Source organism: Monomorium pharaonis, unplaced genomic scaffold (genome assembly GCF_013373865.1).
Source record: "Monomorium pharaonis isolate MP-MQ-018 unplaced genomic scaffold, ASM1337386v2 scaffold_329, whole genome shotgun sequence".
NCBI lineage: Eukaryota > Metazoa > Arthropoda > Insecta > Hymenoptera > Formicidae > Monomorium > Monomorium pharaonis.
Genome location: NW_023415614.1, coordinates 1 through 26,166, shown reverse-complemented (window position 1 = coordinate 26,166; position 26,166 = coordinate 1). Strand labels below are relative to the sequence as shown.

The 26,166-nt window shown below is 40.3% G+C and overlaps 4 protein-coding genes and 1 pseudogene across 9 annotated transcripts; 1 reads left to right on the top strand and 4 right to left on the bottom strand.

Annotated features, from left to right (window-relative positions):
• Positions 1-1,078: 1,078 nt before the first annotated feature.
• Positions 1,079-14,757, bottom strand: LOC118648259. Of its 4 annotated transcripts, XM_036294578.1 has the most exons (6): positions 14,671-14,757; positions 14,481-14,597; positions 13,136-13,262; positions 12,001-12,276; positions 11,400-11,915; positions 1,079-8,740 (listed from the first exon to the last, which is right to left on the bottom strand). In XM_036294578.1, exon 6 carries the CDS (start codon positions 5,606-5,608, stop codon positions 1,766-1,768), a length of 3,843 nt encoding a protein of 1,280 aa, XP_036150471.1. In that variant the 5' UTR covers positions 5,609-8,740; positions 11,400-11,915; positions 12,001-12,276; positions 13,136-13,262; positions 14,481-14,597; positions 14,671-14,757; the 3' UTR covers positions 1,079-1,765. The 4 variants fall into 4 exon arrangements, with proteins under 4 accessions (XP_036150471.1, XP_036150469.1, XP_036150468.1 ...); XM_036294576.1 differs by having other exon boundaries at positions 1,079-11,915; positions 13,704-14,597; XM_036294575.1 differs by having other exon boundaries at positions 1,079-11,915.
• Positions 5,618-6,922, bottom strand: LOC118648261. Its single transcript, XM_036294582.1, has one exon. It carries the CDS (start codon positions 6,920-6,922, stop codon positions 5,618-5,620), a length of 1,305 nt encoding a protein of 434 aa, XP_036150475.1.
• Positions 14,758-14,808: 51 nt separating the features above from the next.
• Positions 14,809-16,010, top strand: LOC105836057 (ubiquitin-60S ribosomal protein L40). 2 transcript variants are annotated; one of them, XM_012679826.3, is made up of 3 exons: positions 14,809-14,938; positions 15,343-15,542; positions 15,726-16,010. In XM_012679826.3, the coding sequence occupies exons 2-3, from the start codon at positions 15,353-15,355 to the stop codon at positions 15,920-15,922; spliced, it is 387 nt and encodes a 128-aa protein (XP_012535280.1). In that variant the 5' UTR covers positions 14,809-14,938; positions 15,343-15,352; the 3' UTR covers positions 15,923-16,010. The 2 variants fall into 2 exon arrangements, with proteins under 2 accessions (XP_012535280.1, XP_012535281.1); XM_012679827.3 differs by having other exon boundaries at positions 14,889-15,007.
• A 74-nt stretch (positions 16,011-16,084) lies between these two features.
• LOC118644210 (polyphosphoinositide phosphatase-like) lies at positions 16,085-21,461 on the bottom strand. Of its 2 annotated transcripts, XM_036294581.1 has the most exons (14): positions 21,302-21,461; positions 20,997-21,222; positions 20,438-20,605; positions 19,403-19,769; positions 19,035-19,281; positions 18,766-18,961; positions 18,495-18,693; positions 17,843-18,424; positions 17,645-17,757; positions 17,332-17,572; positions 17,040-17,255; positions 16,721-16,903; positions 16,491-16,659; positions 16,085-16,331 (listed from the first exon to the last, which is right to left on the bottom strand). In XM_036294581.1, the coding sequence occupies exons 1-14, from the start codon at positions 21,383-21,385 to the stop codon at positions 16,236-16,238; spliced, it is 3,087 nt and encodes a 1,028-aa protein (XP_036150474.1). In that variant the 5' UTR covers positions 21,386-21,461; the 3' UTR covers positions 16,085-16,235. The 2 variants fall into 2 exon arrangements, with proteins under 2 accessions (XP_036150474.1, XP_036150473.1); XM_036294580.1 differs by lacking the exon at positions 20,438-20,605.
• Positions 21,462-21,739: 278 nt separating this feature from the next.
• Positions 21,740-23,219, bottom strand: LOC118648260 (annotated as a pseudogene).
• Between the last annotated feature and the right edge of the window lie 2,947 nt (positions 23,220-26,166).

Below are 26,166 nucleotides of genomic sequence, written 5' to 3'. Positions count from 1 at the left end.
CGGTCATCCCCTATCCCGACGGCGACGGCGACGGCGACAATTTCCCAGTCCTGGTCCAGCATACAACACCGCGACTAACCCTTCTCTCTTTCGAAATCCTCTGTATCTCTTTCCTTTTCTTTCTGTTTTTCTCGCGATTATTTCTCTCATCGCTTCTATAACGTACTCCAGTGTGTTTTCCATCTCTCTTCACCTTCACGCGTATCATCCTCTCGTCTCAGTCACCGCTTCCACGTGGATTCTCTCTACCGTTTCTCTCTAACCCGAAAATTCACTGACCCAATTTCCACTAAACTGCATTGCGTGTCCTGTACGCGGTTGCACTTATCTACAGCGTTCGAAATGTTACACGCTGTCCTCTCCTTTCCCTTTTACCACCCGACGAATCCGATATTTCACCCTCGCATGTACACGACATAGCGCATCTACCTCAGTTTCCATTCACCTCGCGGACATGGAAAAAAATCTGCCGTTTCGAATCTGTCGGGTTTGGTGTCTCCGCTTGAATGACGACAACGGACGGAAATAATCGTACACAAAGAGGAAAGATAAAAGAAAGAAAAGCGACAACTAAAAATATTCGCGGCACGTGACGTGACGAATGATAAATACGACGAGGGAAAAAAAAAGAGCGAGCTAATGAAAGGCAAAAAGTCTCAAACTGTTAAGTGCCGCTGGAAGTGAATTTAACTTTTTAATTTGTCCCACTTTTTGCATATCGTTTTACTTTTATCGAAAAGCTATATTGGAGTACACTTTGCAAGAAACGTGCTGGCAGCCTCGCCTGCATCGCACCGTACATGTTACGTACACGCTGATATATATATAACAGGTACACACAAGCGTTGCAACGAACAGCCCGTGCTCGTAATTGCCCGGCACTCCAGAGCCTATACCTGTTGTCTGACGCGTGCCCGCGTAAATACCTATCCGCAAATTTCGCATTGTCGACGCGATACTTTTAGATTCGCGACGAGTGTACTGCATTGTAAAGTAGCTGTATCGTCGAAACCTTCCGGTAAGGATAAGTTCCGCTATTTCGATTTTTTGGTGGGAGGTTGAATAAATGAAACGTTGATTGAGCTCAGGGACAAACCTTTATTGCTCGTAGGGGAAAAGCCTTACGGCATAAAAACCCCTCAGTGATTATACGAGTTAGTAATGCTTCGACTACTCGTATCGTTATAACGTTCGTATTATAATTCGTATTATACGCGGGTACGCGGGGCCCCGGTACGCGAGTCAGACTCGCTACACTGCAACTGCGGGATAACCCTGACAGTTGGTGAATTGTCTTATGATAAACGTTCGAAGGTTATATAAATGTATATACTAAAACAATTACACGAATAATCGCACTGACTTTAGACTAAATACGTGACCGTACTAGACGAGATCTCGCACAGAAGTGAGTATCCTTTTCGCTGACCCTACGTAACCCGCTACCCCTACCTTGTAAGGTAGGCGGTCATAGATTCACGGTCATTCGTTGTTTTACACCGTGGGCGGTCACAAGTTGCATCATCTTGTCTAACATCCCCACTTCACGCTACGGGAACTTCTCGCTTGTTCTGGAATTTTCTAAATCTGTTCTACGGAACATCCTCCCCCCGTTGAGAGGTAGCGATCAACATATGAAAAATGATGTATTATTACATAATATAATGTCGATACGTCACTGTATACGTCCTTCGGGTTGGCGCTTATCCGAATGCGATTATTACATAACTGTCGTAAGAAAAAACAATGGACAAGTTCGCTTAAACTACGAATCGGTTGTTAAAGGGCACAATAATTTCGTGTTTCGCTTGAAGATTCCTTGAGAAGTCTTGACGCTGGCTACTCTGACCAGCCCGTCGTCTCCAGGATGTAGCTCCACAATCCGCCCAAGCTGCCACCGCATGCACGGTAAATTTTTGTCGATAATTATGACAATCGAGTCACGTTTCAGTTCGGTATTGGACTTGGTCCATTTTTGTCGTCGTTGTAATTCCGTCAGATATTCGACGTGCCATTTGCGCCAAAAGTCTTGTCGGGCCTTGGATATCAGTCGCCAGGAAGTAAGGCGATTCTCTGGAACATATAAGTAATTATTTTCAGGTAGCATCGTGAGCGGTCGCCCCACTAAAAGGTGTGCAGGCGTTAAAGCCAGGGGGTCATTAGGGTCGGTAGATATAGGGCACAAAGGCCGTGAGTTCAGTATGGCTTCGATTTCAATGGCTAGCGTATTGAGTTCTTCATATGTGAATAAGCGGTCTCCTATCACTCGTTTGAAGTGATGCTTAAATGACTTGACTGCAGCCTCCCAAATGCCCCCGAAATGGGGAGAGAGGGGAGGGTTAAAGTGCCAAGAAATTTTGTTTGTAGTCGCAAATTCGTTTATTTGAGTCTTAAATTCGGCTGATTCATATAGGGCGTACCATTCGCGTAATTGATTATTAGCACCTATGAAATTTGTGCCATTGTCCGAATATATGTGTGCTGGGATGGCTCTACGTCCCATGAACCGTTTTAATGCCGCTAGAAATGCTTCCGTGGACAGGTCGCTAACGATCTCGATATGAACGGCTTTTGATGACATACAAATGAAAACGCATCCGTATACTTTGACTCGGCCTCTGTTCCGTTGCTTTTTCTCCTTTACGAACATTGGTCCGAAGAAATCGAGTCCCGTATGATTAAATGCGATCGATTCGTTCAATCTTGATTTTGGTAAGTCGGCCATTTTATACTCAACAGGTGACGCGCGGAATCTAATGCAGCGTACGCATTGTCTCACTATCTTTCGTATCTGATTCTTTCCGTCTAATAACCAAAAGCGATAACGTACTGCATAAAGTGTCGTTTGGATGCCGGCGTGATAATTTTTTTCGTGAACGTTTTTAATAATTAGATCAGTTACGTGATGATGTGACGGTAATAATATCGGGTGTTTTTGCGAAATGGGAATGGCGGCATTTCGCAGCCTGCCACCCACGCGAAGTAAACCTGATTGATCTAGTATTGGACTTAACGATGCTAATTTTGAGCCCTTTACGTCTTGTGAATTTGAAATTCTAGTAATCTCATTCGCGAATTGTTCATTCTGTATCAGTTTTAGTATTCGGACCTCCGCCTCGCATACCTCTTGTATCGTAAGCGCGCCTTTATTTCGGTTTGACGGTAACATTCGTAAGCCATACGCAATGGCGCGAGTTAATCGCGTATAGGAGGAAAATCCGTCGTATATGTATCTTGTTTCGAGTTTTGAGGATAGTAGACAAACGGCCTTTTTTAACCCGGGCAGATCTTTAATGGGGATTTCAATTGACTCTGGCCAATTCTCTTCGGGCCGGCTTAGCCACGCGGGGCCGTCGAACCACGATTCATTTTTTAAGAACTCCCGCGGGAACTGACTTCGCGACAACGCGTCCGCCGGATTATGTTCGGATTTTATATGCCGCCACTCGAGACCGTCTGTTATCTTTTGAATTTCCCCCACTCGATTCGCTTCAAATACCTTAAGTGTCGCGGGGGCCTTCTTTAGCCAATGAAGTACAATCATAGAATCGCACCAAAAAGTAATTTTGTTCGGGCACGAATTCCATGAATTCGACACTTCCTTAAACAATCTTGCGAGTGTTAAGGCCCCGCACAATTCAAGTCGCGGAATTGTTGTTTCTTTAAGGGGGGCCACGCGTGTCTTAGAGCACCATAACCGCACGAGGGTGTTGCCCTGTTCGTCGCAGGACCGTACGTATAAGCAGGCGCCGTATCCTATCTTGCTAGCGTCGCAAAAACCGTGTACCTGCACGCTTTTGGGATTATTAATTATTAATTGACGCGGAATAGTTAGTCCGTCGATCATATTTAGCTGTTCTGTAAATGACAGCCATGACGAATGCAAAACGGTGGGTACAGATTCATCCCACGAGATTTGCGCCTTCCAACATTCCTGCATTAACATTTTTGACGCGAGAATGATGGGCCCGAGCAGCCCTAACGGATCGAATATTTTAGCGATTTCCGATAGTATATGCCGCTTAGACACCCGCGAGATAGGTTTAATGTGCTTGACGTTGTATAAAAATTCGTCGCGGCGCGCGTTCCACGAAATTCCGAGAGTTTTTAGGATCGGATCTTCCTTCGTAAGAAATTCTACGTCTATTGTTCGTTCGTTCAAGCCTTCCAGCGCTTGTGGGTGGTTCGATGCCCACTGACGTATATTGAAACCGCCGCGCCTCAATATCGATATAATTTCGTCGCGTATTCGTTTGAGCATTTCTAAGTCGTTGGCCCCCGTTAACAGATCGTCTACGTATAGATCTCGGCGTAAGATTTCCGCGGCGACTGGAAATGTCTCTCTTTCATCGATCGCGAGTTGTTGAATTGACCGGATAGCGAGGAATGGAGCGGAGGATATTCCGAACGTGACCGTGTTGAGTTGGAAGGTGGTAATTTTGTTGTTGTGTATCCAGAAAATTTTCTGATATTGTCGATCGTCCGGATGTATCCAAATTTGCCGATACATTTTTTCAATGTCGGCTGTTATTACGTATCGATGCGTACGAAACCGCGACAAATGTTCAAATAGTTTATCTTGTACTGTAGGACCGACCATTAAAAAGCTATTTAGAGATGCGCCCCTATCCGTTTTGGCTGACGCGTCGAAAACTACTCTCACCTTCGTCGTGGCGCTCGTCGTTTTCACGACCGCGTGGTGGGGAAGGTAATATCCGTTTCCAGAGTCATTCGGAATTAAAGACATATGTCCGAGACTAACATATTCGTCTAATACTCGCGTATATTCCTGCTTGAGTATCGGATTGGCTTCTAGTCGTTTTTGTAACCCGTGGAAGCGACGCAATGCGATTGAGCGTGAATTTCCGAAATCGTACTCTTTATGACGGAATGGTAATCGCACAACGTATCTGCCGGACTCGTCGCGTGTCGTATTCTGTATGAAATGTTGTTCACATTCCGACGCGTCTGAAATTTTCGGTCGCTCCGATGTCGTATCCTCGATTAACCAGAATTTTGCGATTTGTTCATGCAATTTCGTTAGCTGACATGAGGCTACGATTCTTCCGTCGTTCGATGTTAGTCCACCGACGACGACCCATCCGAGTTGAGTCTTTTGTAATAATAAATCACCATTGTCGCGCGACAGATTAATCTGCCCTATTGATAATAATGATAAGGTAGCCCCGGATCCTATTATCATATCTACTGGTCGTGGTAGGTGAAACTGCGGGTCGGCTAATTTAATATTTGTGGGTATATGGATTACTTTGCGCGGAAACGTACTGCTCGGTATGTTGTCGGCGATTTTCGGTACTACCAAAAAAGAAAGTGTCTTACTAAATTCGTTATGCCACGAACGGAATGAAATTTCGACCGACCCGCTCGAAACTGTATTTAAATCATTAATTGCCCCGATCGAAATGGCGCACGGTCGTATAGGGAGTCGCAGGGTCCGAACGAGGCTCTCCGTTACAAAGTGGGCCGTCGCGCACGTGTCTAATAATGCGCGACATCGAATGAAATGACCACGAGTCCCCTTAACGCGAACGACAGCGCTCATCATTAATTGAGAGAGGGGGTTGCAAGTGATCGCGTTCGAGGTCATTGACCTTAGTCATTCCGACTTAGCCGCAGTTGCTAGCGTTCGAGATTCCGACGGCGTTGTTTCGGAAGACCTCGTGTTTGACTTATATGCGTGGTTATGTAACAATGAATTATGTGGTTTTTTGCAGAATTTGCAGTTTACTCGTTGGCAGTCGCCGGGATGTTTGCGTAAACAATTTCTGCAAATGTTGCTGCGCCTTATCAAATCCCACCTACGCTGAATTGATAACCTTGTGAATTCGGAACATCGATACAACGGGTGATCGTCCTTTTTGCACGCCGGACATTTGGTGGACGCGTTGGTGACGAAAGCGCGCGCGCCGGAATCGTTTTTGCGTATCTTAACCGCAGCCGGTTCTTTCTTGGAATGCGATCTTTTATTGTTCGGTTCGACATTTGATGAGGATGGGCTCGTTTCTCGCGCGGCCATTCGAAACGCTTCTCCCGTTATGAACTCGCATATTTGATCAAATTTGGGTGAATCTTCGAAATTGAGGGTTCTTTCCCATTCCGTGACAATACTGGACGGTAATGCGCGTTCCATTATGCGAACCGGAAGATATGGATCAAGAGTTACGTCTAATGACTCGAGCATATTCATATGTTGTCGCATATCGTCTACTAATTTCATTAATTCTTTAGCGGTGGTCTCGCTCGATGACGCCGTATCCGACGGCCGACGCGAGTCGTCCTTGCGCGCACTCGGCATCAACGCGAGAATGGCATCGAGATGTCTCGCTCTCAAAATTCGTTTTTTGTTATATGATTTGTCGAGCAAATTCCATGCGTCCCGGTAACCTTTTTCGCTCACGCTGAAAATCGAGATTTTCTTCAGTGCCTCGTCTTGTAACGAATCTCTCAAATATATAAATTTTTGCAAATCGGTAATATCTTCGCGTGCGTCGATCATTGTGTTAAAAGTGTTTTTGAATGTTAACCATTTTTCCAGACTGCCGTCGAATTTAGGTAGCTCCGCGACTGGTAACTTAAGTCTACGCGTGTTATTGTCGACCGGAATCGAAGTCGCGTTTAAGTTTACCGCCGATGTTGCCGCCGGCGCTTCCTCCTCGCAATGCGTTGCAATCGCGTAATATCGATTTTGAATTTCTATTAATTCATTCGAGTATTCGTCCGGTTTCAATAATTCGAGCTCATTATGGGCCTCCTCATAAGCGTGAAAGAGGTCCGTAGCACGCTTCAGCCGCAGTCTTAAATTGACTTTACTAACTCTATCTTCCGCGATCAAATTTTCGATAGTGGTCAATTGGATCTTCAGCGCGGTTCGACTCTGATTTATTTGTTTTACGCGATTCATGTTGAACAGGCGTCGTGTTAATAACTTGATCGGAATTCACTCGAAATGCAACAATAGCCCGCAAGAAGAGAGAGAAAGGTAACACCGCAAAAATTCCTCCTTATTTTTATAAGGGGAAAGCGCGTGACAAAGGGGCGACCGGGCAAATCGTCGAGTGTCTGTCTGACCCTTTTTTTTGTTGAGGCAGACTGTCGCCGGGAAGATAATTTATGACGACCAGATGTCTCAGAGGGTACGTCGATCGTATTCTTATTTTCTCCGAAAAAGAAAAGAAATGCAAATTCGGATCTGCACGGTAATCGAGTGGATAGACAATGCAAGGTATCGAGCCTAAGAAAACAAGTTTGACTCTCCCTCAATGTGCGGAAATTTCCGTCGCGACAATTGGTGACGTCGCGTTTCGAACGTGTTTCTACCTGCTTCCTATTTCCCTCCTCTCGTTGCAAGGCACCCTTCGTGAAAACTTTCCTTCCCGCGAATTAGGTGAAAAATGGCATGTTATTTATCACTATTTCTCGGCACGATTTCGAGATTAATACTTAAGGAAATCCGATTCAGCATATGTAGGTGGGAGAATGTAACGGCACGCAAATTGATGAATTTACCGTTTAAATGTGGTGTTTTACGTATGTTAGTGTGATAATATATTGGCGGATACTTATATTGGATGCAGTAGATCCTCGTTGTCGGCGTGGAGCTGGGCGGTGTGGCACTGGAGACGACTGAGGTGGCTGCTGGTCGATCGACGGCTCTCCGCCGCGTCGATCTTTTCGTTGCTCGACGGCTCTCCGCTGCGTCGAAATTTCGGTTGATCGACGGCTCTCCGCTGCGTCGATTTTTCTTAATGCACAACACTCGCGGAGTGTAAATTCATACCTCACAGGAGGCACCAAAAACTGTATCGTCGAAACCTTCCGGTAAGGATAAGTTCCGCTATTTCGATTTTTTGGTGGGAGGTTGAATAAATGAAACGTTGATTGAGCTCAGGGACAAACCTTTATTGCTCGTAGGGGAAAAGCCTTACGGCATAAAAACCCCTCAGTGATTATACGAGTTAGTAATGCTTCGACTACTCGTATCGTTATAACGTTCGTATTATAATTCGTATTATACGCGGGTACGCGGGGCCCCGGTACGCGAGTCAGACTCGCTACACTGCAACTGCGGGATAACCCTGACAGTTGGTGAATTGTCTTATGATAAACGTTCGAAGGTTATATAAATGTATATACTAAGACAATTACACGAATAATCGCACTGACTTTAGACTAAATACGTGACCGTACTAGACGAGATCTCGCACAGAAGTGAGTATCCTTTTCGCTGACCCTACGTAACCCGCTACCCCTACCTTGTAAGGTAGGCGGTCATAGATTCACGGTCATTCGTTGTTTTACACCGTGGGCGGTCACAAGTTGCATCATCTTGTCTAACATCCCCACTTCACGCTACGGGAACTTCTCGCTTGTTCTGGAATTTTCTAAATCTGTTCTACGGAACAGTAGCGATTAATACGAAAGAAGATAAGGAGGGAGCAACATCGGGGGAAATAATAATTCGCATAATTCATACGTAAAATTTGATATATATATATGTCGATTTAAACTTTACCAAATGCGATTTAGAGAGCGGATAATGAAAGGCAGACAATATATGCCATCTCTAATACACGCTTCTTTATATTCCCGCTCTTGTACTCAATATCCAAAATTTCCCGTAGGTGTGAGGTAAGGTACCGCTGGATCGATATAATCATGTAACGTTACGGAGTTTGTAAGACGATCTCATATACATCACGATGGCTAAGTACCCGGTATTCTAAAACAAAACCAGTCTTCGCTGTTCAGGAAACTCAAGTCAGCGCTCTCGTACGCAGCCGTGCTTATTATTAATAGTGCCACGTTAGCAAGTTTTAATAATACCGCGAGCGTAAGGTATATAAAAGCGTCGTTCATTGTGTCGTTAACATACCAAAAATAACTTTCGGCAGTTTCTTGAGTTTACTCTGCGTAAACGAAGCTAACAAAAGTAATAAGGGAGGGCGGGGGAGAGAGAGAGAGAGAGAGAGAGAGAGAGAGAGAGAGAGAGAGAGAGAGAGAGAGAAGAGCGTGTGATCGATGCAACATACGTATGTGAAAGCGCGCGACATGTCGGCGTGATTCCTCTCGAATAGGTCCAGAAAACCGTGAAACAGCGTGGATTACGTGAGATCCGGATCGGAAATCGAGGTAAAAGCGAAACGGCGGTCGTTCGTCCGTCAATGAACCGTAATTACTGGCGCGGATCACAGCTGCGATTAAATCCTGCGTCCGATCCGTTGCGACCTACGGCAACAACTCTTGATTGCACTTTTCCGATTTTCCACGGTTGGAGTAACCGGGTACGCGATGGTACGCCGCGGCTGCTGTAAAACGGAACGGACAAAGAAAAAAAGAGCAGCTGCGAGAGCTTGCGGCGGAGAACGTTCGCGTCGAAGCTCGCCGCGAGCAAACGAACAGCGAGCCTGATAATTCGTTCTCTCTCTCTCTCTCTCTCTCTCTCTCTCTCTCTCTCTCTCTCTCTTTCTCTCTCTGCAGAGACTGGACCGTGGTCCAGAGGCGCGTTGTTACCAGGTAAACGCGCACGACCGCGCGATTCGGGGTCAAAGTGTCATGAAAGGTTAAGCGTAGTTGAACGAGTTCGCGTTAAGTTAGGCTTCAGTTCCGCTCGAGTATATCGCGAGGGAGGAAAGGGGGGAGGGAAAGAGAAAAGGAGGAGGGGAAGGGGAGGTATCGCGGTAGTTTAATGATCTTACTAACTCGGACGGGCTTTTCCATTATTAGTTCGGCCCGCGGGTAAACTCGACCTATCTTCATGCTAGGTACAACATAACGCTACCAACGACGACGTCGGAGATGCTATACTGCCGTCCTGATGAGATCGTGCCCCGCTCGTTATGCTCGGTCGTGGCGACACGGGAGACGCATGATTAGGATTAACGTTCGTGTGCATTCGCCGGTTGATCTCCCCCTCTCTGTCTAGGTTATCGTGACGTCAATGCTGCGATCCCACGCCGCGGTCCATCATTGATGGTTTTTCATGGAACCGGAAGGGGGTTAGAGCGACCCAATCTCGCGTCCCGTCCCCGGTGTATCGTGACCCGGTTGCGAAAGTGCGCGTAATCAATTATTTGCCCCTTGACATCGCACGATCAATCGATCGGGCGCTTCCCGTTCGACCGATTTGAATTTGCACGAGTACTCGGGAGGCCTACGCGAGTATTTGGACACAGGTATTCGTTTGAGCGCGCGTAACGCTGAATTAGGAGAAAAAAAAAACAAGGACTCTCGCGTTCGTAATTGTGGGAGAGACGCGCCTGCAAAAAGGTAACTTTTTCCACGATGTATATAAGTTTTATCCCGCGCGACTTCAGATTTTTCCGGAGCCGACGGTATTAGCGAGCCTTGGCGTCCGGGAGTCGTCTATTTTTACGACAAATAAAAATATTTTATTAAAGCGAACGGAAGTACGCCGCTGCACGACGCGCCCTCGGTTATGAAACTTTCATATCCAGGCCGTACGCTCACCGGTAATGCAGAGTTTAGAGCCAACGTAGATCCTGGGAAGGTCGAAAGGCGCGGTTTATCTGTCCTTAGAGAGCGATGCGGTTTCTTTTAGATTACGAGTACTTTACGTATTGTACATATATACCGACGTTTGTAAAGTTTTCCAGAGTGCCTTTCCCGAGAAGCACGTAACAACGTTTCGCGTAAAAGCTACGTGCTTCTCGTCCTAACGACGCGGATTCTAGATGCTCTAATTAATTTGGAATAATCTCTAATAATAAAAAAAAATTATCAACATTCCCTTGTCTGAGATCCATCGTTTGTACGATCGAGTCGGTCGTTACGCGTGCGTAAGTTGTAATCGGGTGTAAACTTGCGGGCTCGAAGGAGATTCATCACACGCTGCTTCATCCCTCGGCGGGGTGTTCTCGACCAAATACGGCGGATAAGGAAGGGATGAGGGTGCGAGCAACAACACTACTCGACGGCTCTCGAGAATAACAGCGGCAGCGTTGTCCGCGGTCGAAATCCTCTTTCCTTTAGAGGAAAGAGTAAATATTACCATGGAGCTCTCTCCCGCACGCGAATAGTTCCGTAAATAAAGGGCAGCCGCGTGCGTCACCGGCATAATGCGATTCGGCGGCATTAACGTCGGATCGCGGATTCGCCGCTGCTGCGTTCGATTTTGAATTCGTCTCTCTCGATAACCCTCGGCAGATTAGATAAAGCGCAAATCTATTATTGACTACGTCGACGCGTCGAAGCAGAAGCGGAGCATCTTCGCGAGTAGCGCGAATCATCGTTGAATTAACGCGGGACGTCGATCGTGATCGGGTCCCCTTTTCAATTAGTCGATAACGATTATTTATGATGAGATACCGTAAGAGATAGGGCCTCGCGTGTGCGAGGTAAACTTTATCGCAGGTCCATACCTGAAATGAACGTGTCGGCTACACGTGTCGGATTTAACCATTAACCCGGGCTTACTCGTACACAATTCAAATGCAACCCGAAGCCACGGCGATCCGAGCTCGCCGTCCTCTAATTTAAGCCACGTCACAAGAGCGGCGCACGTTGATTAGCCTAGGCAAATGATTGGTGATACATACGCCCGGTCGGCTATCTCGTCGGTAAGCATAGCTTATTTACACAACCGGAGCACGCTGCTCCGCACTTCCATTCGCGTAGTAAGAAGCTGCGGATCCCATTACACGACTACAATACATAAACCGTCGCATAAATACGCTACGCTTTGGGCATGCGCCGCTTCTATGCGGCGTTTCAATCGTCAACGTTTCGCTAATGTTGCAAACATGCCGTTACTTGTACTGAATCAAGATATACGGACTAACGGAAACTTTCGGCTCGTTTTTAGTATTCCACAACGACGTAGTAAGCTTTTATATATTTGTCATATATTTAAAGTATAATAATCCATTGGACTTGTGCTGTAAAATAAAAGAAACCAAGCCGGGAAATCAATATCTTTTCGAGCGGCTGTAAAATAAAATCCAATTGAAATTTCGTACTCACTGAGTCGTTGGAAAGCGAAATTTTATTCTCCGATCGATTCCTCCTTCAGTACGTATGTTATGGACGCGGGGCTATTCCTATCTCCTGATATATCCATCGGCTTACGCAATCTGCTAGCTCTTCACAATCGTGTCGCCTCGCCGGTCCACCTGGGCGAAGGAAAATCCAGTTATCTATCGGCTGTACTTTGCATCCGAGAGCCCAGCAATTTGATTTCGGCCGAGATATAGTTGGCCGACACGTTCGGTTAATAGACCGGTAATTGCGCACGTATCGCTGAAAATAAGGAAGAAAATCAATCGATAATCACGATATCGATAACGATATACCCGGGTCACCCGGGTATATCGTTATCGACGAGTAAAAGTGGAAATGGAAGAGGAGAGGTGCGAATTCGTCTCCAACGGGCCAACAAGTGTCGCGACACTCGTTCGAGCGCAAGTACGTTAGATCGATCGTTGGCCGTCGACGGTTTTCCACGGTCTTCCATTGTACAGCAAAATTTATAGGGTACTTTTCGCGTTTTCACCTCCCCCATTCGCACTTTTTCCGTCTATCTATTCCCCCGGCGTGAAACGCGGTGACTTTGGAGAAATGCGCGATCTCCAACGAAACGCTCGAGGAGACAGAGAAAGAGAGTCGTAAAGCTTCTTTGCAGTATCGCGAAACTCATTCGAGTTTATGGAATGCGTCCGGCGGACGCGCGCAGACGGAAGAAGGCGGAAAAATGGTTGTGATATGAAAACCTGAGGCGAATTAGAAAGGGGAATCGCGAAAGGAGTTTATCCTGGAAATGTGCGATCTTTGAATCGTCTAATATATTTTGAACAAAACAAATTTACGGGCATTCAACGTTCCAGTCGTACAATCTGCAATGTTTAATCTACCATAAACAAAATGGAAAATTTATGAACCATCAAAGTTACATACGAATCATTCAATTTATTTAAAGTTATACTACGTTTCAGTATTAAAAATTTAAGATTTAAAATTTGTATAAATTTGAGCACAATTCTCTTTAAAGATTTAAAAACGATTTAGTTTCTTGTTTGTTTTTTAATAAATTCATTTTTCAATTCATCCACACAGCTGCAATTAGCTAATTAAAGAAATATAAATAATAACAAAGACGTACCGTCTGTACCAGATGATCTTCTCTTTGACGATGTATCGCGAGGATCTCGCGCTTGCAGCCGAGCAGGCGACATGGCAAATCGCACATAATTGCGAGGCATCTCCCTGCTCTCCAGACAGGTGAGCATCTAGGTCAGGGCGTAAAGTTTAAGGGTTACTACTGAAATTTGCATATCGCTCGGGTCCGAGGCGTACGACAATCCCCGTCTCCCATATCCGCGCGCGCGAGCAAGCGAGCGAGCGAGTGCAGACAGTGTCGTAAGTGCACGCGAAATTGCGCACACGTATTACTGCAAGATAATACGCAAACGTATCTCGAGATCGCGATACTGGACTTCGTTATTGACTCCTCGCTCTCATTAAGGAATAACGACCGACGTCGTCGCTCGACGCTGTTTAAGCCCCTCCTCGCAAAACGAAAAATCTCACCAAGCACCGTCATGTCTGCGTACGCGTTAAGGTACCTTTTCATGCTGACGCTTGACGCTAAAAGTGAGCGTCAAAAGCGCCAGCGTGGAAAGACACCTTTACGCTTCTTAAATATATTAATAACAAATAATTCGACGAACCTCGTTTTTCCGTGCTATCCGCTTCCGTGGACCGCGTGAGCGTCTGGCGACGATCGCTGTGCTTTCGGAAAACAAATAGCATCTCGGCGACGCGGAAGCGGATCGTCTCCCGAAATCTCCGATGACTTCGATAACTCTTTGTAACGGCGCATTAATGGCGACTTCGCGCGACGCTCGCGACACTCGGCGATACACTCGCGATACAACTGCGCGCGCGTGCGAATCATCTCCAGGCAATCGCGAACGGCACAGGAATTTGCGATCCACGACAACACAACATCGTCCCGCGATTAAACGCCCGGATTCGGAATCGAAATTTCGGAGGAGAGATCTGCTGCGGTTTCGAAGAGATCAACGTCGGCGGGACGCGAACTAACGAATGTTCAAAGAGCCTGCAAAAGCACCGAGCACTGGCCAATCGCTGCGGCGAATACTGGGACGACGATCTCTCGTGGACAGCGATTGGTCGATTGCCTGACTGGACAACTCGGACGCTAGCATCTAGACCGCCGACCATTCGTTTTGGCGCGCAAAATTCCCGGCAAAATTCTTGGCGAACTTTGAGATGATCGGCAGAGCAAATCGATGAACGATAAATGCAACAATCCGTTAAACACGCCTGGAATTTTCCGAAATATACGTAAACGATGTCAAAATGTCGAATTCTCGCGCGGGCGCGGAATTATCTCGAGCTCCAAATATATAATTATCATTCGAACGAGAAACATTACTTTGATATTCATTTGTTTTGCATTAATTCTACATGTTTAAACAAACCTGACGTTCCTGTAGTTCGAGTAGCATGTTTCGTTTCGTACGACTCGCGTCCGTTTCTCTCTGCCAATGTAGATTAACCTCAATCTCGGTTTAACTTTCACCCTTTAGTTTTTAGAACTAGAAAGAAATAAGAAGTTAAATCGAGATCAAAGTCTATTTATCTTGATAGAAATGGACAATAATCGTTTACCACACGTCGCGAACGGATCTTGCTCGAGGAGAATCCAAGGAACGACCTGTGACTCACACACACATCGTACCCCGTCCATATCCGTGAATCGTCGCGTAATGGCTCTCACGGATACGGATAGACGTCACGAGAGCGTGATGGTGAACGAGTGTGCTCGGACTACGAAAGATGTCACTTGAGTCGATGCATCCGCGTTGTCGACGGAAGTGAAGGCGGCCATGTTGGAGGTCTTTTAGGTTGGTTTTATCGACAGCACGTTGTCGGAACGGTAAGTGTGACATTCGTTCCCGAAGATTCTCTCGAGTCGTGTGTTCTTCGTTTATCGTCAAGTCTCGTGGTAAGCTCCGATCACCGTTGCTGCTTCGCTTTCCACAAAAATCCGGATAATTCTCGAACAAAAGTGACCTGAAAAACAAATGCAACGCTAGACGACCTTACGTTGTTAACGATTATTGGGTTCTCGATTATTCTAAATTTTAGTGTTCGTTTCCCTGTTTCCCCACGATTCCGGACTCCTCTTCAATAGAAATTGCAAATCGAAAGCAATTAAACGTGTCGCGGCACACTTCGAGCACGCGGTCAAAGTTGGAAGGTTGATTTACGTCGCGCCCACGTTGACATCGCTTAATTCCAACGATAGCTCACGGCTCTCTTGATCTTATTATGATTCAGGTAAACCACCATGCAGATCTTCGTGAAGACCCTCACGGGTAAGACCATCACCCTCGAGGTGGAGGCCTCTGATACCATCGAGAACGTCAAGGCTAAGATTCAGGATAAGGAAGGAATTCCACCGGATCAGCAGAGACTCATCTTCGCTGGCAAACAACTAGAGGATGGACGCACCCTTTCAGATTACAACATTCAAAAAGGTACATACATATGTAATATTAAGTTAATTTACTGAACTTGTCGAGAGTTATCGTGAGAATAAAAACCAGATTTTCTATAGTGCAAAATCTCGAGTGTTTCACCAAATTTCTAAAAAATTATAGAAATATAAGTAAGAGACATTGTAGGTATGTATGAAAATAATTTTTTTCTTTATTTTGCAGAGTCTACCCTCCATCTGGTACTTCGTCTCCGAGGTGGTGTTATTGAACCTACACTACGTATACTAGCACAGAAGTACAATTGTGACAAAATGATCTGTCGCAAGTGCTATGCTCGTCTTCATCCACGAGCAACTAATTGCCGTAAGAAGAAGTGTGGCCATACAAATAATATCCGACCAAAGAAGAAGCTGAAGTAAATTAAGCACGGCACGAATTCCAATTTCCATGTCATGGAAATGGAATTATATCTTTCTTATATATGACATCAATAAACTGGTAAACTAATCTTTTGTACTTTATTCTTCTTATGTCCAATAAAATAAACTTGTCCATTAGGTTCTTGAGATAAAGTAAGCATATAATCGCATATCGTAAACATATAATGAATTCCATTTTCATTCGTTTTGGCAATTATATGTACAAAAGTAATATTAAATTAACATTAAATATGTTTAATATTTACAATATAATGTACAATAATTTAATTTATAAAACAAAAATAATTCAGTCTTATCCAAAAGATGCTGGTTTCATAAGCAGTCTGTACTGGGCAGCATAAGTTTCATATAAATTCATATTCTTTGAATTTGGTATTGTGCCACCTGCCTGTAAAAATATTCATAGATACAAAATTAATATATTTTAATTATGCACAACCAAAGAGGAACCTGAGAGCAGTCATCGCGTCGTTTTAATAAGGTATTTTCATTCATCAATGCTTCTATGTGCGTGAGTTTCCTCTCTGGCACAACATATTTTACATACCGTGGCTCTCTTTACATATTGCTCGTATATATTTATGCTTGACTCTTTAACATTAGGTAGCGTAATGACGGTGGCTGCAGTTTCATGGAAGGGTGCTTGTTGAAATAATTTTGAACGCAATTTAGTATGATCTATAAGATATGTTGCATTGCGTCCTATTAAAACAAATCTAAAAAATAAAAACATTAAAATATGTATAAAATTTATTCAATATTTGTGAAAACTGTTACCTTTTGTAAAGAATAATATCGTTTCGCTTTGGATATTCTGGTTCTGTACCATATACTTCTTTCATAGAAGGAAACAAGGATTCAAATGACGTTAATTCTAAACTATCTTTGGAAGTAATTAATTGGAAATCATCTATTTGTTGATGGCTTTCATCTTCATCCGAACTCGAATCTTCAGTTGAACTGCAATATACAATCGATAATCTTAATTTATCAAAATTAATTATAAATATTAATTTCTACTTATTAATTTCTTTTTACTAATTAATATTAACTCTAATGAATATATAAAAGTAACGATCAAATTTTAGATATGTACCTTGCACTAGACGTTGTACTACTCGTACTACTTTGGCCAGTCATAGACGGATTTTTCATATTTAAATTTTTACTGCCTGTTTCTTCTCTCCGTCTGCCTGGTCGTACGCGAACAGCAAATGGACTGTAGCAGGTGGTAAAGTGTGGCATAAAATCTCTGACAGAGTGACTTATTTTATATGCATACACCTCAGATAGTAAAGATAATTCATATGGCCTAAAACATTTATATACAATTTTTCATAAAATAAACTGATGAATAATATGAAAAATTATAAAATAAATGGTACTACCTATGATAGTCATAATAAACGTCAATCATGTCCTCCATTGAATTTTGCACTTGTATCATTTCTGAGCAGGATTTAGTTACTTCATCAAGTGCATAAGGAAGACACTTCAGTACACTTTTATCCCACCACTGTGTTAGAAATCTTCTTTTACGCAAGTAGCGACAAGCAGGTAAATGATGAAGATAATAATCCGATAGACTCTCCCATATTGGAGGCTTACCTTCCTCAGGTATGAACAATCCTTAAACATAGGCATGTTAAATGATCATCATAAATTGTTTTACAAAGAATAGATAGATATATATTTACTTACCCAGAAATAAGTTAATTGTGTGCTGTTTTTCTTGATCGCTAAATGTATTACTATAATATCTGCTTAAAGTTTGCATAATGTCGTTACCCTGACTTGTCCATGGAGCAGTTTTTCTAAATAATAATTTCATCAAATTTAATCAAAATTTTATTTTAATTACATATTGCGAGATATTCAAATGTAATAATATTTACCTACCTATATGTTTTAATTCTGTGAACCAATTGTGAACCACCGTATTGCAGAGCTAGAGTATCCCCATGATCCTCGTACAATTCTTCTAACATCCTCACACAATCAGAATCAAATTCAAGTTTAGAAGATTCGAGTACACCTAAAGCACACAACTGAAATCCTAGAGCACATTTTCCTATTGCAAACTGAGCTGTGTTAGTTCGATCTAAACAATCTACACAATTTGTTCTGATGATTCCAGTTTGCACAGTTCCTCTCTTAGCAAAACATTCCTTTACTTTATTTTGGATTTGATTTAATTCATTCATTTTAATGATTTCTGTATTTGAATCGTAACTGTGTATAGAGCTTGTTTGCTTGTTATAATCCATTTTAATTGAAATATTATTAGAGGTTCGGGCATCATTTAAATTAAATGACAAAGTCGAGTTTGAATTCGTCTTGTGAAGTTTCCTCATATTACTGTTTTGTAATGAAAACAAATTTCTCTGATTGTAATAAGGATTTTGGGATTGATATATACCAGTTTTTAATACAGCATTGTAAGCAATATTTGCTAGTCGTGCCATAACGTTCACCTTTTTTCTATAAAAGAGACAAAGAAATAACACAAAATTGTTATTTCTGTATAATTTTAATGTTAATAGAAACCTACCTTTTACTCATGCGTGCCATATCAAAACTTATATATTGAATATGATGCTCTGGAGGTAAAAACTGATTCAAATATTTTACAGCCGTACTTAATTCTTCGCTTAATGTACTTTCATGTTTCTTTTTCTCTCGTTTTTTAACTAAATTTAATATTATTATTGGTGACCCATATCTTTTCAGTAGTTGGTTAAAATGTGCTCCTAAAAATTTTAAATATATAGATATAATGTCACATATTAGAATAAAATTTGTCAATTTTTATATGTCAATACCTGCTGTTTCCACATAAGGATCGGCTAAATCACAAGTTATAGTCGGTTTTGGGACCATTTTACTAACATCCTGACTCCAATGAGCAGGCACTGATCCACGCATTTGTACAAAGGAACTGAAGCGTCCTTTACTTAAAGAACTCACACCAGAATCATGTACGATTTGTTCCGTTTCTACTTCGTTCGCAACATCCCCCTGTATACATATAATTATTGATCAATTAAAAAAATTTTAATGAAGGATACCAATTGTAAGCATCTGCACGTACATCAAAATTTGCGCCACGTTTTAGGAAGCGGGTCCCTGCATATTTGTTACTCCTTCTGGCGATAACGGTAACGTACATAGATCTTCCAAAAATGCTCACATTTGACTGACCAATAAATCCATGTATTATGTACAATATCCATTCGGGATGCAAATCTTTTTCCACTGGCTTTAAAAGATGGGAATTCCACACAAAACGACGATGTGGATTACTGCGTATACCATAATCTATATATTTCTCGCCTTTACTGTAAATATGTTTCAGATTATTTTATTAATTATTTTTTTATTATATATTACATTAAGTGTATAATTTTGAAATTTTCTTAAGTTACACAAAGACATCAGCATTCAGATATTGTAACATACCATTCAGTCTGCCAGTCTTTTCTAAATGCCCACATGTTAAAAAAATCTTCAGCATCATCCGAGTCTTCAGATTCCTCTTGGTTAATAGGTACATCGGATTTAATACATGTTGGCGGTGCCATATTACTTTGAAAAGTATGTGATATATCATATGAATAACTAAAGTAGAAGTTACTACTGAGATCGATACTCTGGAACATCTTTACATATCTCTGTTCGTCAGGATGGAAGATTCGTATAATGTCATTCGGTATGTATATCATTGATGTGTCTTCTATTTTATATATCGTATGATGACCAATAACTGCAACTCGGCGACGTTTTGTAACTAGGATTATATAATATCCTTCCAAAAAACGTACAAATCCTGTATCAAATATTTCTTTCTAAAATATGTCTACAATTTATTACTATAACTATTAAATTAACAGATATACTTTATATGTTTCCACTATACAGTTCTAAATAATAAAAAACAAATTGAATATTGACAACTTGCTTACATATTTTACGCAATCCTAAGCACTACTAATTTTTGTAATAATGTGTAGCACCCATTGTTTACGTGGTATGTAATATTCATGCATTTATCCTAATTACATCACACGTGAGAAATATAAGTAAATATTATATCATGCATGAGAAAGAATATGTACATACCATGATATACCATGATGTCTGATTATGAATATTAATTCTGTTAATCATGTTTATTATTCTAATCTAATTGTGCTATATCGGCCTGTCAAATATCAATTTATCAACCGAATAACTCTGTATAGTGTTATCTAATGTATAAGCATAATATTTTGTTACATATTCTTTTTAAATTAATACTTGAACATTTCCTTTTAAACCAATTAAAATTTCATCTATTATTACATTTGACAATTCACATGCTTATATTTTAACAAACAACAACTAATAAATATCCAAAAGCAATTTTTTTTTCTTTACACAACAGAATTATTCTGTTTGCCAGATAACTACATATCTACCTTTGGTGTTGTCAATAAAAAGCTCGTTATGCCTTACCAAGAATAGCAAAAGCTGGCACTAGCCTGGGGAAAGTATCTCTCTGCCACATACTCTTCCAGGTGAATTTAGTTTGTGTCGGTTTGTGCAGTGGTTTTTGTAATTCTTGTCGCTCAGGCTCCTCTGATATACCCAAACTAGGTTCTGCAGGTTCTTTAATATCTTTGCCTTTATTAGCAAGCAAATGTAAATAAGCTAAGTTTCACGTGACGCCGCTAACAATTAATTTGGATAAAATGCTTTTAATGTCTGATATAGTAGTATAAATGATATTAGTAACAATACGTAGCAAGTTTTTTACATGATATACAGGAGAGTTAAATATCATACCACATGAATAAAGCTTGAAATACTGAGGAGCCTAAGCTTCATCATCCTTATCAATATTATAAAATAATAGAGAGAGAAAAAGGAAAAAGTGCACATTTAAATAAACATATGTATGACTACCATAAAACTATATTTAATACATATATATTGCAGAAGCTTATGCGTGCAGTTATGACCATTTTTGTTTGTCAATGTGCATTGCGAGAGAGCACGTGCGTGATAATCTTACCAACAATCCCAAAGGCGGATACGACACGTGCAACACCACCCACGTTATTGCGCTGTCCCGCTCGCGTTCGGTTACCCATATCAATCATGTTAACCAGATCTTTTATCTCATCCTGAGTATACTCCCTCTTGTCGTCCACCACAACCAACTCCCTCGGTTCCATCCTGTCTATTTTCAGGACTCGGAAACGCGTTAACGTGTTGTTGGATCCCATCAGATAGAATCGCTGTGAAAGCGTAAATGTGAAAAACGAGGATTCTTGGGGGAAAATCAGAAGAAAGTTAAAGTGTCGATTCGAAACTCACAGATTTCGTCTCGTACAGAGCAATTTTTTGTATGGAGGAGATAATCGGATGAAACACCATGGTCGGTTTGCTTTGTTCTTCCATCGCGACACAGCGTTTTTGTTACGGTTTTATCTTCATAAAGACCTCAACGAACTCTCTTATGTCATAACACCTGCATCTCTTGCCTTGCAATAGCAGACGATACACATGAAATATAACCTTTAAATAGATCATCTGGTCTTTATTTCTATTATTTGTCGAGAGGGCGTTAGTACACAGATACAGTTCTGTAGTTATATTTGTAAATTGTTTAAAAAAGTAAGATAAATTCATGTTTGGATACCAAAGCATAGATTTCTTTTTACATAAGATTTATCCTTTGACCTGTATACATTTTGAACATTCTATGTTAAGTTATAGGTAATAGGAGAGAATAACCCAAATAATTTTTTTAAATTGATATAATTCTCATTATTTTCAAGCATTAACATTTATAATGTCAATACAGAATCGCAGTATCTATACAATTATTATCTACATAATACCCACTTATCCTATTTAGACAATATTCAAGCATTCTTTCGCAATAAACACGAGTGATTGTAATGTGCAGACACCAACGTATGCAACTGTGAAAGCAAATAGCATCTTATCCTTTTTTGCCACCTGCCAAGTATACTGGCTTGTCCAGGGCAGCCTGCAAACAAGAAAGAATGATATAAAGAAAGATCTAATTCAAAACAAAATTATCATTAAAAATTATTGTGTATACATACCTGAAAATGCTTGAACTTTGCCCATAGTTTTGGGTCAAGGGTGGATGGTTTGTCGGTGCAATAGCTTGCCTTGGGTGTAACTCTTACAGGTTTTGTCTTGATAGTGTCGTAAATCATTACTGGCTGCCCTTCTGGTAAAGAACGAGGAGACTGAAACAATATAAAAACTTTTATTACTTATTTATCAAATAAAAGCATATGCATTAAATATTAATTCTGTACATATGTTTTGACAAGTTTCTTTTCTTTGAACACTAAAAACACTGTGTTACAATATTTATAGATAATTTTAAATAATCATAAATATAAATACTTTCTGGAAATGTTGAAGCATATGTGAGAGCCGCTAAATAATTCTTTTATATTAAGTAAAAGTAATAAAAGTTAACTCAGATGTATGACCCATTGTATAAAGAGAAAACCAAAAACTAGCATGTGTACAAAATATTAATATATACTAGAGTTTAAAACTGATTTGATTGGCTTGATATTGATCATTTATTTTGTCTCTTTCTTTCTCTCTCTCTCTCTCTCTCTATATAGTTAAAATATATTTATAGAATAAACTGTGCTTATATATCTATATGTATGAACATTGATCATTCCAAAGTATTAACATTTATAATTGACATGCCATAAACTGACTTAAATCATAGATTTTACTCATTATATTGATTAAGTTTTAGCACATTGTGTCAATCCGGACATTTGATAAAGGTGTTACATGAACGCATGCCCGTAACTTATCATGGCCGAATCGTTGCTCTACTGTTCGACAATCAGTTTTGGGATAACGATCAATTGACAGTCTATCCCGAGTGCGAGAGTAAAACTCAGAAAGGGAACGCGAGTACCTGCAATTTCGCGTTAAATAATGAAACACACGAATCTATATTCCAGGGACGAAGACATGCCGAGAGTCATAACGTCGATCAATTTTCGTGTGCGAGATAAATGAATCGTGTGTGCATGAGAATTTACTTACAATGGGATACAACGGTTGAAAACTGGTGGACGCTTCAACCTGCCAGTAAATGAATTAAATTGGAAAAACGGCATTTCTTGTAGTTGCGCAACCAGCTGACTTTATTGGAGCTCCGCGCGATCACTGAGTCTCGGCCATAGATTTTGTTGCTACAAGTGGCGCAACTGACCAGCGACGAGCGATAACATTCTTATGGCGGGATGACGAACGGTACAACGACCAAAACGTTAGAAATTTGCGATTTTTGCAAAAATAAGATAACAATGAGAAGAAATTCTAAGAAAAAAGATTTTTTTATTTATTTATAATTCTATTGATTTTCATATTTTTCATAATTTTATTCTATTAAAAAAAATTATGCAGGGTCTTGAAATTCTATCTTTGAAATTCTTTCTATCTATCGATAAAATAAAGGGTTTGATATTTTATAGAATAATAATAGAAAAAAGTTACTGTCTGAAAAACGTCTTCTTTGTCCTGAATAAAAAAAAATTAAAAGCTCAACAAAATTATTACAAATAGGATCGAATAATGACAATCATGAGGATGATTTCAATATTTTTTAAATCTTTAAGTTCTTGGTATTCTATAAAATGTTAAAAATATGCATTTAATCTATATATTGTGTATTTGTAAAATTAATATAATTAAGTATTAATGTCAATTAAATATCAATATAACATAGGGTTTTCGACCGGCTTGGGTTAATCGCTCCGGAAGCGATTAATGGCGTCATAAGGTCAATCACAGCCATTAAGAATGGAATAACTGTGGTTGGCCAGCTCTAGAGGAAAAGAAGCTAAGACGGATTAACCACCCAGCTCCAGTCGAAAACGCCATAAGAATGTGATGTTTCTCTTGTGACGAAAATCATGGTTTACAAGTAGATGTTCCCTTAAGTCGTAAAAAATTGACCAATCACCAATAGAGTATTCTCCTTACATTTAACTGTGATTGATCATTTTTTACTATACCTATTTGAGCTTACAATCAATTTGATACTGCAAACGCTTTAAATTTAAAGAGTTTAACTGATAATTATATCGCAACTATGTCACAATTGTAGACTTAGGCTATTTTGTAGACTTTGAGAAAACAAAACTATAATCAATTTTCGTTATTGCGAAATAGAATTCCTTTACGTGTAACGAAAACTGATTGGTTCCGTTTTATCGTTTTCTCCTCCGCTACATGGGAAAGCACCTTTATAGTACCTGTATTGTGTGCAAAAATTTTATTAGATTATAATATTTTTATAATATTTTATCAGAAAATTAAAGAATGAGATCTTAGAAAGATATTTCAGAATTCATGTATATTAAAATTCTAGAAAAAATGTTGACTTTTTCTCTTAATATTTTTGAGAAGTATTTCAATTCATATTAATCAAAAAACTGAGAATTTTCCAAGTTACAAATTTATATAAAAATTCAAAAATTTACGTATAATTATAAAAAATTATAAATATGAAAGAATTCTAAGAATATTTTTGTGCTTGACGATATTCAATAAAATTGTTTTCGTCAACGTCGTGATTTTACTCGATTTTGTATGAAATGTTGCTTAATCTACTGTTCATATAATTTCATTATCATATCTAGAAACTCAAGTCTGAAATATCTTAAGTTTCGCTGCTTCACCTCGCTACTTTATTATTGCATATTACAGGATTATAGAATGTTGTAGAATGTTATTCTTCGACACTAGTGTACTCTAGCAGCGATGTGCAGCAGATTGGTGTGAGGTTAGTCACAGTTGCAAGCCCATAAGAATTTTGTGTGAGAAACGGTATTAATTTCAGTAATACTTTGCTAGGATCTAATCACAAAATCCATATAGAACAGAAAAATTGCATTGAGATTATTCGAAATTATTCAATACCAATTATTGTAGCTTCTTACATGTATAGACATGAACTATCACTCACTTCTCCTGTGATACCTCTTATTGAAACTCATTTCATATTGTTCTATTATAACACATGTACTGTAGGATATACAAATAAGACATTATCTACTTTGTTTTAGGTGCTACAGCGAGGGAAAGTCATTGCTGGCACAATTTATTGTCCAAGGAAAACTAATAACATTGCAGTTCCATGGGTATTTCTTATTTTTACGAGTATCTGTGTTGGAACCCAGATACGAGATATATATTAAAGATAATCATTTTTTTCATAGATGGATGCGTTTTACATTGTTATATACAAATAATTAATATAAATATTCTATATAGATACTAATATCCCATAAAGAATTTATGGTTTCTTTGCTACTGGCATTTTCTTATCTTGTTTAACATGTGTGACCTCGTGGTAGATGCTATAAAAATGTAAAGCTCCCTTTAAACAATTGATTGCATTTACAGGAATGTATGCTACATCCTAAAATACTTTAATATATTCTTATTATTGATTTATCATAAACACATCCAACTATGAGATTGCATTATGAAATGTACATCTGATTTTTCTCATATGAATTGCAGATCTCTATATGGAGGATTTTTTGCCCAGATCTGCTTCAATTCCTGAATATTGTGCAGTTTATAGTTGGATGATTCAATAGCTACCATAAAAAATCCTTAGTGACTACATTATTCTGTGAAGGCCAATGGTATTTGAACTACATATTACATCATGCTAAGTTACAATTGCAAAATTATTGTTGCGCGATTGACGTTACGAGTCGACATTAATAAAATGTTGAACGCGTAGCTTGGTCAACGTCAGATCGTTGCATGAAACCGAACCCTGTCAATTGTTTCTATGACTTTCCACAATGGCAGCTCCATCATGTGCACCGATTTTACCGACGGAGTGCCAGCAACCATTCAAGGCATGTCATGGCTGAAAGCCTTGCACAGCCTTGTGATTTACAACAAATGTGTTAATTCATTTAATTAAATTTCCACATAACGTAACAGATATGCCGTAACGAATATTCATGGTAAAGTATCAAGCACACGCGGGAAATAAGTTGACCTCAGATTACACAAAGAGGAAAACATGTATATGTGACATCTTGCACTGTGCATTCATGGTGTTGATTATGGAGATAATGGATGTGTAGGAGGGACTATTCTAGTGTCTTGGTGGATAATGATATTGCGAAAATGTTTGA